This window comes from Bombus pascuorum, chromosome 5 (assembly GCF_905332965.1).
Source record: "Bombus pascuorum chromosome 5, iyBomPasc1.1, whole genome shotgun sequence".
Lineage (NCBI taxonomy): Eukaryota > Metazoa > Arthropoda > Insecta > Hymenoptera > Apidae > Bombus > Bombus pascuorum.
The window spans coordinates 6379224-6395659 of record NC_083492.1 but is presented as its reverse complement, the minus strand read 5'-3'; the positions used below and the strand labels follow the sequence as shown (position 1 = coordinate 6395659).

The 16436-nt window shown below is 34.1% G+C and overlaps 2 protein-coding genes across 4 annotated transcripts; both read left to right on the top strand.

Annotated features, from left to right (window-relative positions):
- Positions 1-732: 732 nt before the first annotated feature.
- On the top strand, positions 733-3546 carry LOC132906849 (pre-mRNA-splicing factor CWC22 homolog). Its single transcript, XM_060959412.1, has one exon. It carries the CDS (start codon positions 1123-1125, stop codon positions 3337-3339), a length of 2217 nt encoding a protein of 738 aa, XP_060815395.1. The 5' UTR covers positions 733-1122; the 3' UTR covers positions 3340-3546.
- A 1206-nt stretch (positions 3547-4752) lies between these two features.
- Positions 4753-15681, top strand: LOC132906852 (uncharacterized). Of its 3 annotated transcripts, XM_060959416.1 has the most exons (12): positions 4753-5067; positions 6906-7008; positions 10391-10482; positions 12269-12378; positions 12712-12834; positions 12912-13064; positions 13156-13334; positions 13437-13739; positions 13806-13996; positions 14069-14257; positions 14762-14818; positions 15231-15681. In XM_060959416.1, exons 2-12 carry the CDS (start codon positions 6915-6917, stop codon positions 15462-15464), a joined length of 1725 nt encoding a protein of 574 aa, XP_060815399.1. In that variant the 5' UTR covers positions 4753-5067; positions 6906-6914; the 3' UTR covers positions 15465-15681. The 3 variants fall into 3 exon arrangements, with proteins under 3 accessions (XP_060815399.1, XP_060815401.1, XP_060815400.1); XM_060959418.1 differs by lacking the exon at positions 14762-14818 and having other exon boundaries at positions 4754-5067; XM_060959417.1 differs by lacking the exon at positions 14762-14818 and having other exon boundaries at positions 4756-5067; positions 14069-14269.
- Positions 15682-16436: the final 755 nt, after the last annotated feature.

The window sequence follows — 16436 nt, the reverse complement described above, 5'->3', positions numbered from 1 at the left end:
TGATTTAATTTTTTAACGATTATTACAAAGATGTACGATGGAAAGGGACGACTAATTCGTTAATCGTTGGGTTATGAGATAGAAAATAGAAGAATAGTATGGTTATCAAACTAAGATCAGTAACTTATTTGACTGATAAGATTTTTATGTATTTAAATCTCCAGGTTATTTTTTAACTATGAAAGATTAAAAAGTAGTGGATTAATGTTTAAGTTAAATTTTCTTGAGAAAATATATATGTATGTATATTATAGTATACGAAAAAAATACCAAGTGTTGTATTTTGTACAGGAATTTATATAAATCTTGCGCACCATGAATAATATCCGTATATCAATTGTCATTTTCATTCACATGTTTTTATTATTTTCGTTTTTGTAAATTGAAACAGCATGTATTATATCTTCCAATAAAAACAAGATTTCATTCTTAAAAATAATGTGCATATTTTATTCCAAACTAATAAATATTAATATATGATGTATTTAATCGAATATTTTGGTCTAGGTTATATTACCTAAATGTTAGGTTATAGCACGGCTGTACTGCACGGTCATACAGGTTTCGAAACTCCAGTAGAGGGGATAAGGCTCTTAGGCGACCAGAAAATGTTTCTCAAGTAAGGCGCTTCAATCGATTTGTTGGATGTCATCATGCAGCGCGCCCTGTACCTGCAATTTGCAACACGACCGTGTCTGTAATTGAACTTAAATAACATTCTTCTGTACCACATGAAATATTGTATGTTAAAGAAATTGAAGAGGGTTATGGAAAGTAATTTAGCTTCTATCCTTTATCTTCAATGATAAGGATGGCAAAGGTGGCGTTAGATGCAAAAGTTTAACAAGTCGGTCTCAGCGCTATGCTCTCAATGGACAGCGGCCGATTTGTAAAGTATCCCTTCCGATATTAAAAGTCTTATCCCCACTACGGGATTTTCCAACTTGTGTTTACGATCGTCCAGCGTGGACAGTTTCGTCCAGTTTCGTTTGTTTTGGATATGATATATCTATGAATGTCTAGAGTTGTTTATATGTTCATGTTCATTAGTATTTGATACATATGGTGGATCATATAATACCAGATAAACAATTATAACTTGAACAGAATTATAATTTAAAAATGAAGAGATCACACTCAAAGACGAAAGAGACGAGAGAAGATTATAGACATTCGAGAGATTCCGATCGAAACCGAGATCGAGATAGAACTCGTGAGCGTAATCGTGATCGTGATCAGGAACGTGATCGAGATCATTATTATTATGACAATAGAAGTAATAGAAAGAATGTTTCTCATAAGAGAAATCGTAATTTCGAAGAAACCAATAGAGAAGAGCGGTCATACGAACGACACAAATTAAGGGAAGTAAAAGATCATCGGGAGGCAAAGGAAAATAAAAAGAAGCCAGAAAGGAATAAAATTACAGATAAAGAAATGGAAAAAGAAGAAACAAATGCTTCGGATGAAGCAAGACAAAATAGAACAGTTGAACTTTTAACATCAAGAACAGGTGGTGCTTATATACCACCTGCAAAGTTACGAATAATGCAAGCTGAGATTACTGATAAATCAGGAGCTGCATATCAACGCATTGCATGGGAAGCCCTAAAAAAATCTATACATGGTTATATTAATAAAGTTAACGTCAGTAACATTGGACTTATAACCCGAGAACTTTTAAAAGAAAATATTGTTAGAGGTAGAGGTTTGCTTGCTAGATCTATTATACAAGCTCAAGCAGCATCACCAACCTTTACATCTGTTTATGCAGCCCTCACTGCAATTATTAATTCTAAGTTTCCAAATATAGGAGAATTACTATTAAAACGTTTAGTAATACAGTTTAAACGTGGTTTCAGAAGGAATGACAAACCTCTGTGTATATCTTCTGGAACATTTATAGCTCATTTGGTAAATCAAAGAGTAGCACATGAGATTGTGGCTTTAGAAATTTTGACTTTATTAGTGGAAACACCAACAGATGATTCGGTAGAAGTAGCAATAGCATTTTTAAAAGAATGTGGCATGAAATTAACAGAAGTTTCTAGGAAGGGTATTGAGGCTATATTTGAAATGCTAAGAAATATATTACACGAAGGACAATTAGATAAACGAGTTCAATATATGATTGAAGTTATATTTCAAGTTAGAAAAGATGGATTCAAGGATCATGAAGCAGTTCCAGAAGAACTTGATCTCGTAGAAGAAGAGAATCAATTTACTCATTTAATAACATTAGATGAAGCAACAGATTCTCAAGATATATTAAATGTATTTAAATTTGATGCAGAATATATTAATAATGAAGATAAATATAAAGAATTAAGTAAAGAAATACTAAATTCAGATGTCAGTGGTTCAGAAAGTGAAGAAGAAGATGACGAAGAAGAAAGTTCTGATGAAGATAGTACTGCTGTGGCAGAAGGAAAAGAAGACATAATAGTAGATAATACAGAGACAAATCTAACTGCACTCAGAAGAACAATATATTTAACAATACATTCATCGCTTGATTTTGAAGAGTGTGCACACAAATTAATGAAAATGCAACTAAAACCTGGTCAAGAAACTGAACTCTGTCATATGTTCTTAGATTGCTGTGCAGAAATGAGAACGTATGAAAAATTCTTTGGATTGTTGGCTGGTCGGTTTTGTGCTATTAATAAGATGTATGTCACACCATTTGAGCAAATTTTTCAAGATTCATATCATACAATACACCGTCTAGATACAAATAAATTACGTAATGTATCAAAGTTTTTTGCTCATTTACTATTTACTGATTCTATATCGTGGGAAGTATTATCTTGTATAAAATTAACTGAAGAGGATACAACAAGTTCCAATAGGATATTTATAAAAATTTTGTTTCAAGAACTTTCTGAATATATGGGACTATCTAAACTTAATCAACGTGTGAAAGATGTTACGTTAAAACATGCATTCGAAGGGTTGTTTCCCAGAGATGACCCTAAAAACACACGTTTTGCAATCAATTTCTTTACATCCATTGGTTTGGGTGGTCTCACAGACGATTTAAGGGAACATTTAAAATCTCATCCAAAACCTGTCATAATTCCAGTATTAGAACAAAAGAGTGAGAGTGCTTCTGATTCTTCTGCGGATTCTTCTCTTTCTAGTTCAAGCGAATCATCGTCATCTTCAAGCTCTTCATCTAGTTCAAGTTCTAATGATTCTGATGTATCTTCGGATGAAGACGTGAAAAAAGGAAAGAAAAAATTGAAAAAAGAACAAAGAAAGAAACAAATGATAAAAGAAAATAAAAAGAAACATAAGAAAAAAGAGAAAGCTAAGAAAATGAAAAGGGTCAAATGAAATTTGTACATAAAAAATTAAGTGATAAATCTCTTATAACCTCAATGTACATTTTTGGATTTGTCTCTAACTTTACAAATATAATTATGATTAGATTGCGGATAGCTCTTACAATTTAATTAATATGATAATAGAGCCTCATTATTGTGTATGTACATATGTTGTCATAATATTTTTTAATCTGAATAAATATATTTTTACCAATAATTTTATATGTATTTAATCTAGTATTTGGATATACAGTTACATTCATTATATCAATGTTTATGACATTATAAACATCTTTTTTTTATTACAATCTTATTTATTGTACATCTATCAAATCTTCTTATAACATTAAAGAATGTATGATATAAAAGATAAAGGTAAATGGAAAATTTATAAATATATATAAGAAAATAATTTTTATTTTGTGTAAAGTTTTCTAAATGATTTTAAGAAAATTTAAAATCATATAAAATCTAATTTATAAAATTTTTACGGCTCTATTTCAAAATAACCTGTTAATTGTAAAATTTGTTATAAACGGATTCTAAGAAATTATTTTCTGTAACTATATTTCGTTTCTTAAAATAATACAATTTTGTTCCAAGAACCGCTTTTGCACATTAGCTAGAGGGTTAATAATATTTATACAAAATTTTCTTCTGTTTCATTCGTACAGATTTATTTAAAAAATATTGCCTATAATACAAATTTATGTTATTTGTTATGAATATTAAATTTTCTTATTTAGAATAATTTTACCAACGCAGACTACATACACTTCTATCCGTGTATGTATATAGTGTATAGTAACAAAAATAACCCTTGTATTCAAAAACAAATCAATAATGGTCTTCGCTACAATTTGAAAATAATTTGGAAACATTTATATATATTCTATACATAATATACAGTTACATTATATAAAAATATAATCAAATAAAATTTATAAATCAATGTTTATCTCCATTAAAAATAAAGTATTTAGTATTTCTACAGCTTTTTTGAGAAAGTGTTGAAAGAACAGTCGTTTCAGAGAAAAATGCCGTGTTATTTGAAAAAAAGAAATATACTCCTAAAAACCTAGAAATCTAGGTCGTTGATGACCCACGTTTTTCTAAGTTTTTTAAAATTATTGAAATGCGGTAAATTTCACGGACTAACAAATTTTTAACAGTGTAAATGATTTATATAACATTTTCAGAAAAAATAGGCAAATACGATATAATACTTCGCAAAAATTATTTTTTATGGTATAGTATATTTCAATCTATTGTAACTCCCAGTGAAAAATATATAAAACTGTGTGTGGCAGTCAACCAATGTGTTAAAATGCGACTTTTGGAGTATTAATGTATTGTGTTATTGGCCGTGATGCCGGTAGGCAGGCGCTGCCTTCGCGCGATGACCCTCTTACCTCTTTACCGTTTCTTCCTGGCAAGTACGACTACCGCGCCGTGTCTCCACACTGGTCTCTAACTCTGGCGAACATTTCGCCGCGATCAGTTGCATTTGCTGGCCAGTAGCTATCAAGCAGGAGGTGTACATCTCATTTGTGCTGTATCATCATCCAATACCAATTTTGGTTGGATCATTTTGACGTACCAACGTCAAGTGATCCTACCTCTTACTCCTTTGATCGATTACCTTTCTATTATCCCTAGTTGATATTATCCTGATAATCTATCCACCTGTTAGTAGATTATCGTCAATGAAATACCGTGAATGAAAACAAGAAGATAGGTAAGACATTTTTTTAATCGCTTTCTAGTTTCTTTACTTAGATTCTCGCTTATTAGTTAACCCTATAGTTCGTTCCCAAATTTCATCTAGTTATTTTTAAGCTTATATTTAATTTAGCTTTTAAACGTGTATTTTTAGCTTTACATTTGTGTTTTGTATGATGTATGATATAGAGATGTAGATAATTTGCGTTAGAAATGTGTGGAAATATTAAATAGTATAGATACACGTATTTGATTGGTATCGAACTTTTGACAGTGTTTTGTTTATCATATATATGTGAGGATCTTGAAAGAATACCGCGTTTGTAAAAGCCGCGAAATCAATGAGTTTGAACGTGTTCATGCCAGTCCGTCATGTATTGCTGATTCATTTCAGGATGATGATATATTGAATCTATTATGTGTAATCATCGAGTATTAAAAGTACGTGATTAAAATCTCTCTATTTTTATAATTTCACTATCCATTCATCGGATATATATATTTCAGATAGGAACTATCAAATTATTATAAATAAATTCCTTATTAAGTATTGTATTTGAATATATTACTGCAATAAATATGGCTTAAAACAGCATTAAGTATACTTTTTTTTATGTACAAATATGAAAAATAGGAATATGAAAAATTATTTCTAGCATATTAAGAACTGTACGTTAGCTATCGGATAGTAACTTGCCAACAAGCTTTTATTACAAAATTTACATATCAAGTAATTCGATAAAAACATAAATAAATAAATATCGCCATAGATTTAAGTGTGTTATATCGGTCGTGAAAAATAACAATAAGATCAGGTGGTCTAATATTTTTAGCCGGTAGTGTAGGTGTGAATTGATCTTGCGCACACTGTGCGCTCCATCTAATGCAGGATGAGAAAAGTGTCAGCCGCGAAACAAGGCTTCTGAACTTGTCTATCAAAGTGAATGACTTCAGTTCTATAGGGCAATCAATATACATATTTAAGTACGTTTTGTACTTGTTACATCCATTAGAGCGAGTATAAGAAGGTGCGTGTAGGAAGATCAAACACATATAGATTTAAGTAATGTTCAAAGTTCAGCGATTTACGAGACTCGTTCACAACCATGACTTTTCTCACTCGACTGTGACAAAAGCTGAAGCGTCGATTTAATTAGATGGTGGTTTTTTTGATTGGTTGGTGATTTTGTACTGGCCAATCAGATTCGATTTTCATTTGTTTGACGTGATAGCACATTCTCGATCATAAAATACGATAAGATCTTATGAATGATACGAAAGTTTACGCGGGAAATATATACCGATCGATCGATCTATAAAATAATTATTACTGGTCGCAGATTTTTCTGTAAATTTATATTTTTATAAATATATGTAAAGAAGTAGAATTTAGATAGACATTTATTTCACCTACTAAAAATAATGGCGCGCTCTTTACAATGAACATTTAATGTATGTTTGCATCTTTAAATTTCGCATAAATGCATACAAATCTGCAATCTGATTATTATTAATTCTGCCGTTCTTCTCATTTCTGTGTGATTCGAAATTAACGTTATATTTCAATAGAAGTTATCAAAATATAGCTAGCTTTTAAATATTTGATTTTAGTATTCAATGTAATGCTACTACTTCTTGTGTATTCTACGTGTTTTATGAATAAAGTATTCCAAAAAAGGAAGATATCTGGAAAAATACAAACATGAAGACGAAATAAGGAGAACGACAGAGTTAGATAAAGAATTTATACGTACTTCTTTATGTACTTGCTGATATTGAAATTATTTATTAGATATTTTTTTAAATGAAATCTCGTTTGTCTGAAATAAGCATTTTTATCCATTTTTGTTACAGTTAGGCAAGATGGAAAACGCGGAAGATGTGAAGACAACCGTGGAATTATATATCTATGACCTTACGAAGGGTATCGCCTCTATGATGTCTAGACTCGTCATCGGTAAATTAAAATATCTCTTAGACAAGTGTGATGCATGGTGTTTTGGCATCGAAATGTAACAAAATGATGAATGATTATTACCAAGAAAAATATGAATTAGTGGCCTCGTTCGTACCACCTATGCCGTGTTGTGCGTTATTTAAAGGTACATTTCAGCGTCTTCTTCTAGTTCGTACGTGCGAGGTAAACAGGAACAACTAGGTATTTTTGAGCCACAAATATCAAAAACGACATACGCAAAATCCAATTCTCCATTTATTAAAAATACACACGGACTACAATTGAATGATGTAATCGATGACTACATTGATGAATAATTTATTGTCAATGATTCTGCAATGAATAATTTATGAATGAAGATATTATTTAGGAAAACTAACAATTAACGATTATCAAAATATTTAATGTTATTAATACGTGACTTGTGAATTTTATAAAATTACAGTAGTATAAGTATTCTATTAGTTTAATAATTGCAATAATTAAAACTTTTCTTTTGTTTCCAGTAAAAAGTATTAAACTTGAAACGAGCTCCATATTCTAAAAAACTCTGAATATTAAAATTTACAAATTTCCTTCATAGTTGGGTTATTAATAACGAATAAACGATTAAAGAAAATTTGACAAATACGCCAAAAATTATCTTAGAATAGAGGAATTAAAAACTGTACCGTGCAATCTTAGGAATCGAAGCAATTTAAAGAGGAACAATCATAGAAATGAAACGAATCGTAGGGCAAAGGTAACTTGGCACAGGCGTGTTCGTCATTGGGACCGTCATTAGATTTGTTGTTTCGTGTGATCTTAATTTATTCTAAATTTGGGATACTGAGTACAGCGCTGGGAGAACATTTATAGTCAACATTCTCGTGGTTTTAAAATTTATACGCCTATTACCTCTCATTATTTTCCTCGTTATTTTATTATTTCTTTTGCTAACTGTTCTATTTTCATAAATTATGATTGTTCATTATTCATTATTTTTCAGTAAAATTAAGTTCGTGTCATATTACAAACAATCTTCTTATTATCATACAATCTCATATCTTGATGAAGCTAACGATAAGATGTAATATACAATGAGGAATTATCAATGGAAAGTAAGGTGAAACAGAAAGCTCAAAGAATCTATTTGAAGAAAATTTGGGCGCATGTTGCGGTACAATGCGGAAGTAAGGAGAAGAAGGAAGGGAGAAAGCGCTCGATTCGAACGAAATTCCACGGAAAAGTTGTAAAATACAACATACGCACACGTGTCTCCGCGAGACGTTTACGTCATGTATCCAAGGTTCGTTCGCCACTCACGATCAGTCGCCGAGCTTGCGGATCTATTTTTAGAAGCCACTACTTGTAATTGTTCGCGAGCTTGGTATTTCACACTGCACGCGATTCTCCTTACAAACAAATAAATACGCGGTTTGTACTCTTGTCTACGCATTGTACTGGGAAACGAATCCTAAGAACGAAATTCAGAGACTGAAAGCGGGAATGAAAAATGTTTAACCTTACGTGTTGCAGATGTGTCGTGAAAATAATAAAACGGAGGCCGGATAATGCGGAATAACAACAAAAGAGAATAACGATGTTCGTTGAATCGAGTAAAAGAGCGCACAGTGAAACGAAATTCATTTTGCAATTTATTTCTCTTTTGTTAGTCAGTCAATGTGTAAACGTATCGCGATTGTGGATTATAAATACGTTCATCGTTTCGTAGTATACTTCCGCTCTTTGAATTTCTTCAATACTTATCAAAACTCTGGAATAATTAATTGAGCTAGAGTTAAATTAATTATTAAATATTTTTCATATTTATCGCGATAGGTTTGTAAAAACAACTGTGTGATGAAACAAAGTTTGTTTCTCTTTGTACTTGACATAAACGAAATATCAGTGTTACGTAATAATATCAAAGAAATAATATCGTTTAACTATATTTAACGTATTGGAAGTTTGTTCCTAAATTAACGGAAAGTCAGTGAGAATTAGTTAGGATCGGTGAAATGTTGCATAATCTCTGAAAGTGGTGAATTGTCGAGCCGGACGGCTGTAGCAGCTATTTCTCGCGGTTATTTCACCACGACGACCCTCCCAGAAACGCGTTGCAATAAGATAATCGCGGATGTGCTTAGCTATTCCCGCGATGAGAAACTAGGTCGAAGGAGACTCGAGCCGACGATTACGAGCCCGAACCTCGTCCAAACAAACTGAGATTGTACTTTTACGAAGCGAATTTATGCGGCAAGGACTTGGCGCGATATTATCGTATCGCACGAAGAGTTCGTTGGTCCTTGAGCAGTATTATTTACCGCGATCTACGAGTTCACTTGGCCATATGTATGCCAAAACACAAGTATCTTTGCATCAATGTAACTGATATCGTAAATTTTGTCCTTGATACAATTAACTTTATGCAGCACGTAAATTAAAATAACGATTAATCTTTTTATCTTTCTCATTCCTAAGGCATATTATAGTAAAAAAGATTCTTAAAACCATTTCCCATGTTATCACTTTTTATAATACTTATACGTATTTGATCCGTCGTTGCACGTATGGCTTTTCTAGATATGTACTCACCACCAACACTGTTTTTACCGATATCAGACTCGATCGACGACAGCTTTAAACGATAATAATAGTAACGATACAGAGTTTTAACTAATTGTTTACAGTAAGCCCGAGTAATAGTTCGGTTTAGAATATTAGAGTATTAGAGCATTGCATTAGTCTGTGTTCTACCTTTGTTCACCTAAGGAAGACGTATCTCGATCATTATTGTTATCGGTTAATGCCCGTCGTCGATTAAAGCTTGGTGAAAATTGTCGTCCATCGAGTCCGGTGTTGTTGAACTGTTGCCGGTAAAAACAGCGTGGATGAAATCTGTGTCGGCGATCTCAACGAGACTCGTGCTAAAATTATCAAAATATGACTGTACTAATTTCGATGTAATATTAGCATAACTAGGCCATTCCAAACATTCGCAATGCGAGACTTGTAATGTTCTAACTGTCCGCCTAAAGCGTCGACTGCGTAAATTTTGCATCCGAGTCGACGAACGATATCATGACGTCCATAAATAATTTTATGAACGAAAAGTCACGAAATATTGTGAAGACGCTTCTTAGAATAATTCACGTACAAAGCACAGGTGGAGAATTCTATAACATAGGAGTACATTGAAAACGCACAGAGAAATCTGTAAAGCGTCAGAGTATCAGCACAGATGCTGATAAAAATTCGATCAGCGCTAAAGATACTGAGATAATTCGCATGCATATTTAAAAGAAAATTCGTGTGTTTGTAGAAAACCGAATACATTAAGATAAATTATATAATCGATGAAGGAATACTGATAATAGAAAACATTATTATCCACGCGTAGGTCAACACGTAGAGGGTATATGGCACACGGCGATCGTCGCTTACGGAAGAGAATACTTCTTTGGCCCATCTGGAATTCAAACTGCTCGGCCTGTGAGTATATCTCTGTATAACCATAGAATTATTTACAAAGGAAAAAGAAAGAAAATAACGTTCTTAAAGCGGCGTGTAAATAAAAATATTATCAATTGATCGATGAATATTCACGTGTACGATGCGAACGATTAAGCGTTAAGTTACTCGAAATGCATCTCTCCATCGTCGAAATGGTGACCTATCGGGCCACGCGCTAGTAGTAGTGGCGAGTCATTCTGGCCATACGATACGCTAGACACGGAGTGGGTACTAAATTTGGTCTGGTTGAACCTAAAAATAATTTCCTCAAGCTTTACTTCGCTCTCTTTCACTCCTTACTCTTTCTCATGGCTCTTTCCATCCCATGGCCCTATCGTCTAGATTTTACGAAGACGAAAGCTATCGGTAAGTCTTTTCTCGGCTCAGCAGGATCGAACCGTTAAATCTTCTGCTTGCAGTTGTGTATAACGCTGCTCGTCGATCTCTCAGCGGGCGAAAACAAAAATGCTACCATCTCGTGAAATCCTCGGGTTTCCACCATCTATATTTAGCAACGGATCGAAACGTACTCGAAACGAGCCATGTTTTCAAATTCAAAATTCTCAAACCGAGATTAGAAGTCGAGATCGAGTGCGTGAAGTTAGTCGAGTGCTGGAAATTAACTGCAAGTTGCGCAAACGTGATCGAGAAGTTGGATGCAAGACAAACGATACGAAGATAGATCGATAATCTACGATCAGGTTTAACGTTTTCTAAGGTTCGATCGCGCATCGTTGCCCGCTCGTTTCTCGTCGTTCGTCGTTCATCGCGCATCGTTTTGCTTCACTGTTGAACGACCGAACGAACGAACGAGCTACTTGACCGCCGTTAACATGAACGCGACCGTTACTGCGGTAGACGATCAGCTGGCAGGTGTTGTTTGATACAGTAGACGCGACGTCATAAGTAAAAGCAAACCGAAAACAGCGACGACGAAGAGCGTGCGCGCTGCCTGCCATGCGAACTCGAATATCGTTCGTTTATCTTGAGTTACGGTTGCCGGCTGCGTGGCGTCGAATCTCGAGGTGCCGCGACGCCAGTTCGTATTCGAGTGGTTCCTTGACGAGAAAACGGTTCATCGCGCTCTTACCAATTCCGGTGTCTCTTTGATCTTCCGCTTCTATCCCTCCATCAGACGTGACATCGTTCTTCTCGTACGACTCGACCAGGTGCAAAATAGTTTTAGTATGCTTCTAACGAAAGCAAACTCCAGTGTTGTACTATTTACGGTGATTGTTATCATACGCGTTTGTTGGTAATTCGGATAACTTAATTTTCAATTGATCGTTTTCTTCGTGTCAATCGTGATGACTCGTATCGCTTATTTTTCACTCGCTTTAATAATTGTACATATGTATTTGTAATTAGTTGTGACAATTCACGTACATACGTTAGGTTCCTTTCAATATCCATTCGTTGAATTTTGTTCGATTATGAAATTTCTTCGAGAGGCGTCGCTTCCTGTTGATCTTCCTCTTTCGGCGTCTCCCGTTCTCTTTTTTCTCTCTTTTATTTGGCACATTCTTTCCTACGTTCTGCTGCAGAATGCAACACCGATACACTAGCCGTAGGCGGTTATTTTAAGCGTTTCTTACAGGGAAGCGCAAGTTTGTCGTGCTTCTAAAATTACGTGCACGCTAATGCCAGAGGGGGTGGAAGCACACTCATCGCTGAGCCGGCTGTCGCAAAATTGACATTGACGCGTTTTTCACCAATTTTTTGCTCGTCAGCCATCGCACGCAGTTAATTTCACTCTCTATTTCAGGGTGGCACAGTGTTAGGAGAACCGCACAAAGTGGAAAGAATCGGTGAGACGTACCTGCCATATTCTGTCTTCTTCGAATACATAAACGGCTTGGGAGTGTCTACGTTCGCGTGAGTTATCATCGAATAAAGTAGAATCTAAGCGTCCGAAAATTTAAATAAATCTTATCAATAAGAATAAGAAATAAAACAAATTAATTCATTATTTATTACATTGTCTGATTAATTTTACGATCATCCAAATAATTAAATACAGTATAACAAATAACAAATAGAGTTCATTTTATATCATTATATCGTTAATTAAGATTAGAATATTTTTTTTATCTTCAAGTTTAAAAGAAAACGCGTTATCTTATGACTACAAACTTTTGCGAGCTGCTACTTATGATTTTGTATTTACATTTATATTTACTATGATTGTTATTTGTCGTTAAATTACAGTCCGGGTACTTACAACCTCTTCAAACATAACTGTAACAGCTTCACAAACGAAGTCAGTAATTTTCTAGTGGGTCAGGATATTCCCAAGTACATCCTAGATCTGCCGGAGGAAATATTACAAACGTACGAATTTTTTTTCTCTTAATTTTTAATAATTTTCTCTTAATTTTCGTTTCTTATTAAAATTGAAATTGTTTTAGACCGATTGGACAACAGATTGGAGGACTCATAGAAGGTTTGTGCAGTAGCGCGAGTAGAGCATTTATAGTTGATCCAACATTCCTTGAACCAAGAAATCATAGAGAGGTTTCACCGGAATTTCAACTTTTAAATGAGGCTATCGAGGAAGCAAGGTAAAACGCTTTTCGCGTCTCGTTTATCAGTTTTCGTTTCTTTTCTTTTCCTTTTGCGACCGTCTTTAATACGATGTAACTATTATGGCAGATTAAATTCAATCGCGCTAGAAGAAAGAAGAAACGAGATCAACGAGAAACTCGCGAAGAAAGATAGAAAGAAAAAAAAGAAGAAGAAGGAAAAGAAGCAAAAAGGAAGCAAGGATAGTGGTACGAGCGATAGCAATAGTACCGGACCCAGTAATTGTACGCACATGGCAGAAAGTGAAAGTATATCGATTTCGTAAAATAAGATACATGTATTTCTTAACTGTCTTGTATATTTTATTTACTTTTTCTCTTTATCGGTATATCGTCTTCGTACGAATTTAGGTGTTATAAGTCTGAGCGAAACGCAAGCTTCGAACGGCGAAAGCACGGAGGTGCTACCATCGGATAGAGTGATGCAGATGGAGGAAGAAGAGAAAAAGGAACTGGAAGAAAGGAAACGTCATCGAGATCCTCCCATTGTCTTTAAGGACATAGTAAGCATCAAAGAAGACTACCAGACGTTAGTCAAGCTGCTAGAGGGGTTATTGAACGAAGAGGAACGCCTGTGCATGGATGAGCTCCGACAGTATGCCTTGGAGAACGAGGGTTCTTGGGCACTCGGAGACAACTTTTTAAATTTCGTAGGTAAGACGACGAAAAACGATATTCTTCGTTGTAAGAGTATGTATCAAAGACAATTTCTGTATTTAGGGCGAATGCTGTACGATAAAGCTCTAGGAAGTGACGTAAGGATGAAATTATTGAACATACTCTCGGTTGCTGCGTTAAAGGACGACATAATCTTACTATTGCATCAGGACAGAAGGGAACATATAATTATGAATTACGCTTTTGATATCGATCGTCATCCTCTTGAAGAACAACTTCCTCTTGCACAACTTGTAAGCAAATTAGAATCGTCCGTGTGCATCGATAAATTTAACGAATTTTTAATTTTTAATTATACATTATAGTTGGCAAACATGTTCGAAAACCTTAGTAGTTCAGAGTGGTTGTTGTATATATCGGAATGGCAACATCAAAATCAAAATATCAGTAACATAAGGGTAACGACGAAAGTTGCAGTGCATTCGTTGCTTTCCCATTCGGCTGACTTGCAAATTCGTGGTGCCGCTATTATTCACAATCTTGCCTGCAAGGAGGTAAAAACTGTGGTCTGTATCCTTCCTATCCAATTAACAATTTCCTGTTTCGTTTTGATTACACATCTAATATTCAACGTGAAAAGAGAAACAGAGAGAAAGAAAATCCTAATTCTTCAGCGCGCAATTCTAAAATAAAATAACGTGTAATTTGCAGTGTCGCATAACCAACGCTTTTACTATCACCTTTTAACTAATTCAACAAACAAAGTGACGCTTTCTTTCTCGCGGATAGAAGTGCTGCCTTTATTAATAAATTAGCTGTACTTATAAAGGTGTTAAACCGTGAGAGATACTTTAACCATGTATCATATTTGGTAACTGATTCACGAACGAGCAACGATATCATACCAAAAACAATTTCCTATTATAAATAGCTATGATTCAAGTAATATATAAATACGTTTTCTCGTTGCTCGTTTGTATTTGTATACATGTATACAATGTTGCGATGCAGTTGGAATTAATGGATACCTATCGAGAGACCGGATACTGTGTTTTCAGAAAATGAACAAAATCAAAAATCTGCGGCGACTTTTACCAAAAGGCAGCATTTCTAAGGTACTTGTCTGAACATGTATGTATAATTTAATCGCACGTTACGGTAAGTCGTCCATCACAAATTTACGATTTCGTATCCACGAACTGCGCAAATGTACATTTTATCAGTAGGAATAATATGATTTAAATAACCGTACATTCATCGCCATCATCGTCGTCATCATTATCATCCTCGTAATCGTCGTCGTCATCATCATCGATTCAATTTTGCATTATACATACATCAAATAATCAAAGAAAGCAGCCTCAGTTCGGATATTAATTAATTTATATCTATCCTTTTCGAAGAGCGAGGAAGCGGAGCTTTTTTTTTATTGTTTAGCATTTTCTATCTGTCGTTTTGCAGTTTTCGATGTGTAATTAAACAATCGTGATTTCATTTTAATCGTCTTTCGTTTTATGCAATGTATAGGTGTTCGATGACGTCGCTGTAGAATTAACAATGGCACTGTTGCAATATTTCATTGGCAGCCCTGCCGAAGAACAGTTGTACATCTGCATGAAGTCATTGGCACGTTTCACGCAAATCAGTGGCCACGATATACCGCAACTTATAAAAATGATTGGGCCGGAACCAAACAAGTTCCGCGGAACATCGGAGAGGATCGACGAACAAATCGATCAGATTAATAAGAAGTTGCCTTAACGTGACTCGCAATTTGACTCGCATTAATAAGAAATATTGTTAAATTCCAAAATACGATGCTATCGCGAAACAGATTAATTGTGTTACAATTGAATTTTTACATAGAGATTTTATTGAAATTATTTGAATATAGCATATTATTATAATTATTATTAGCAATTGTTGTCATTTAATAATAATATTATTATTATTATAATTATATTACCATTATCGAAAATTGTAGCTCCCAATTACTTTCACCTACTTACTTCGCTCAAAATGAAATTTTGCTCGTTGAAACGACCTTATTGTCCGACTTAACTTATATTTATAACTAAAACCGACGTAATTGACGTTAAGCTGCATTGGACACGGATCAAGTAGCGAAACGAAAGTTACGCAAATGTAAAATTATCGAACAACATAAATAAAGTAGCTAAGCTATTCTATCAAAGTATAAAATATTACTGGATACTTTACCAAAGTTCAATGCATAAATCAGAGATCCAGTAAGAGTCTCCGTAATTAATAAAAAGAAACAGCATGTCACTTTGAATACTTCAAATCCCTTCAAACTTCATCAAATTCATAGATCGCAATAAAGCAAGAGACAGTGGTAAGATAAATATCGTGCACATCCTTGAACCTTGTAATTACGATAGTAAAAACAATCATATAAACTGATCAAACAAAAAAGAAAAACAAAGCAAAATAAAATTGCAAATGAAACGCAACGTTAACTCGATGATACTCTTTAATACATTAAACCTACGTACACATACGCATTCGAATAATAAAAAAGTAAAAAATGTAAAAGCACTTTCATTTCAAACATTAATATTAATTCAAATACATTATACCTTTCTAAACGTAAACATACATATACAAGTGATTATGTGGCGAGTAGCGTAAGCCACTGATCCAAGTTACTCGCGTCTTAACCAGAGAACACCAGGAATATCTTAATTCGCACTACGAAAGCGTGAACTAACA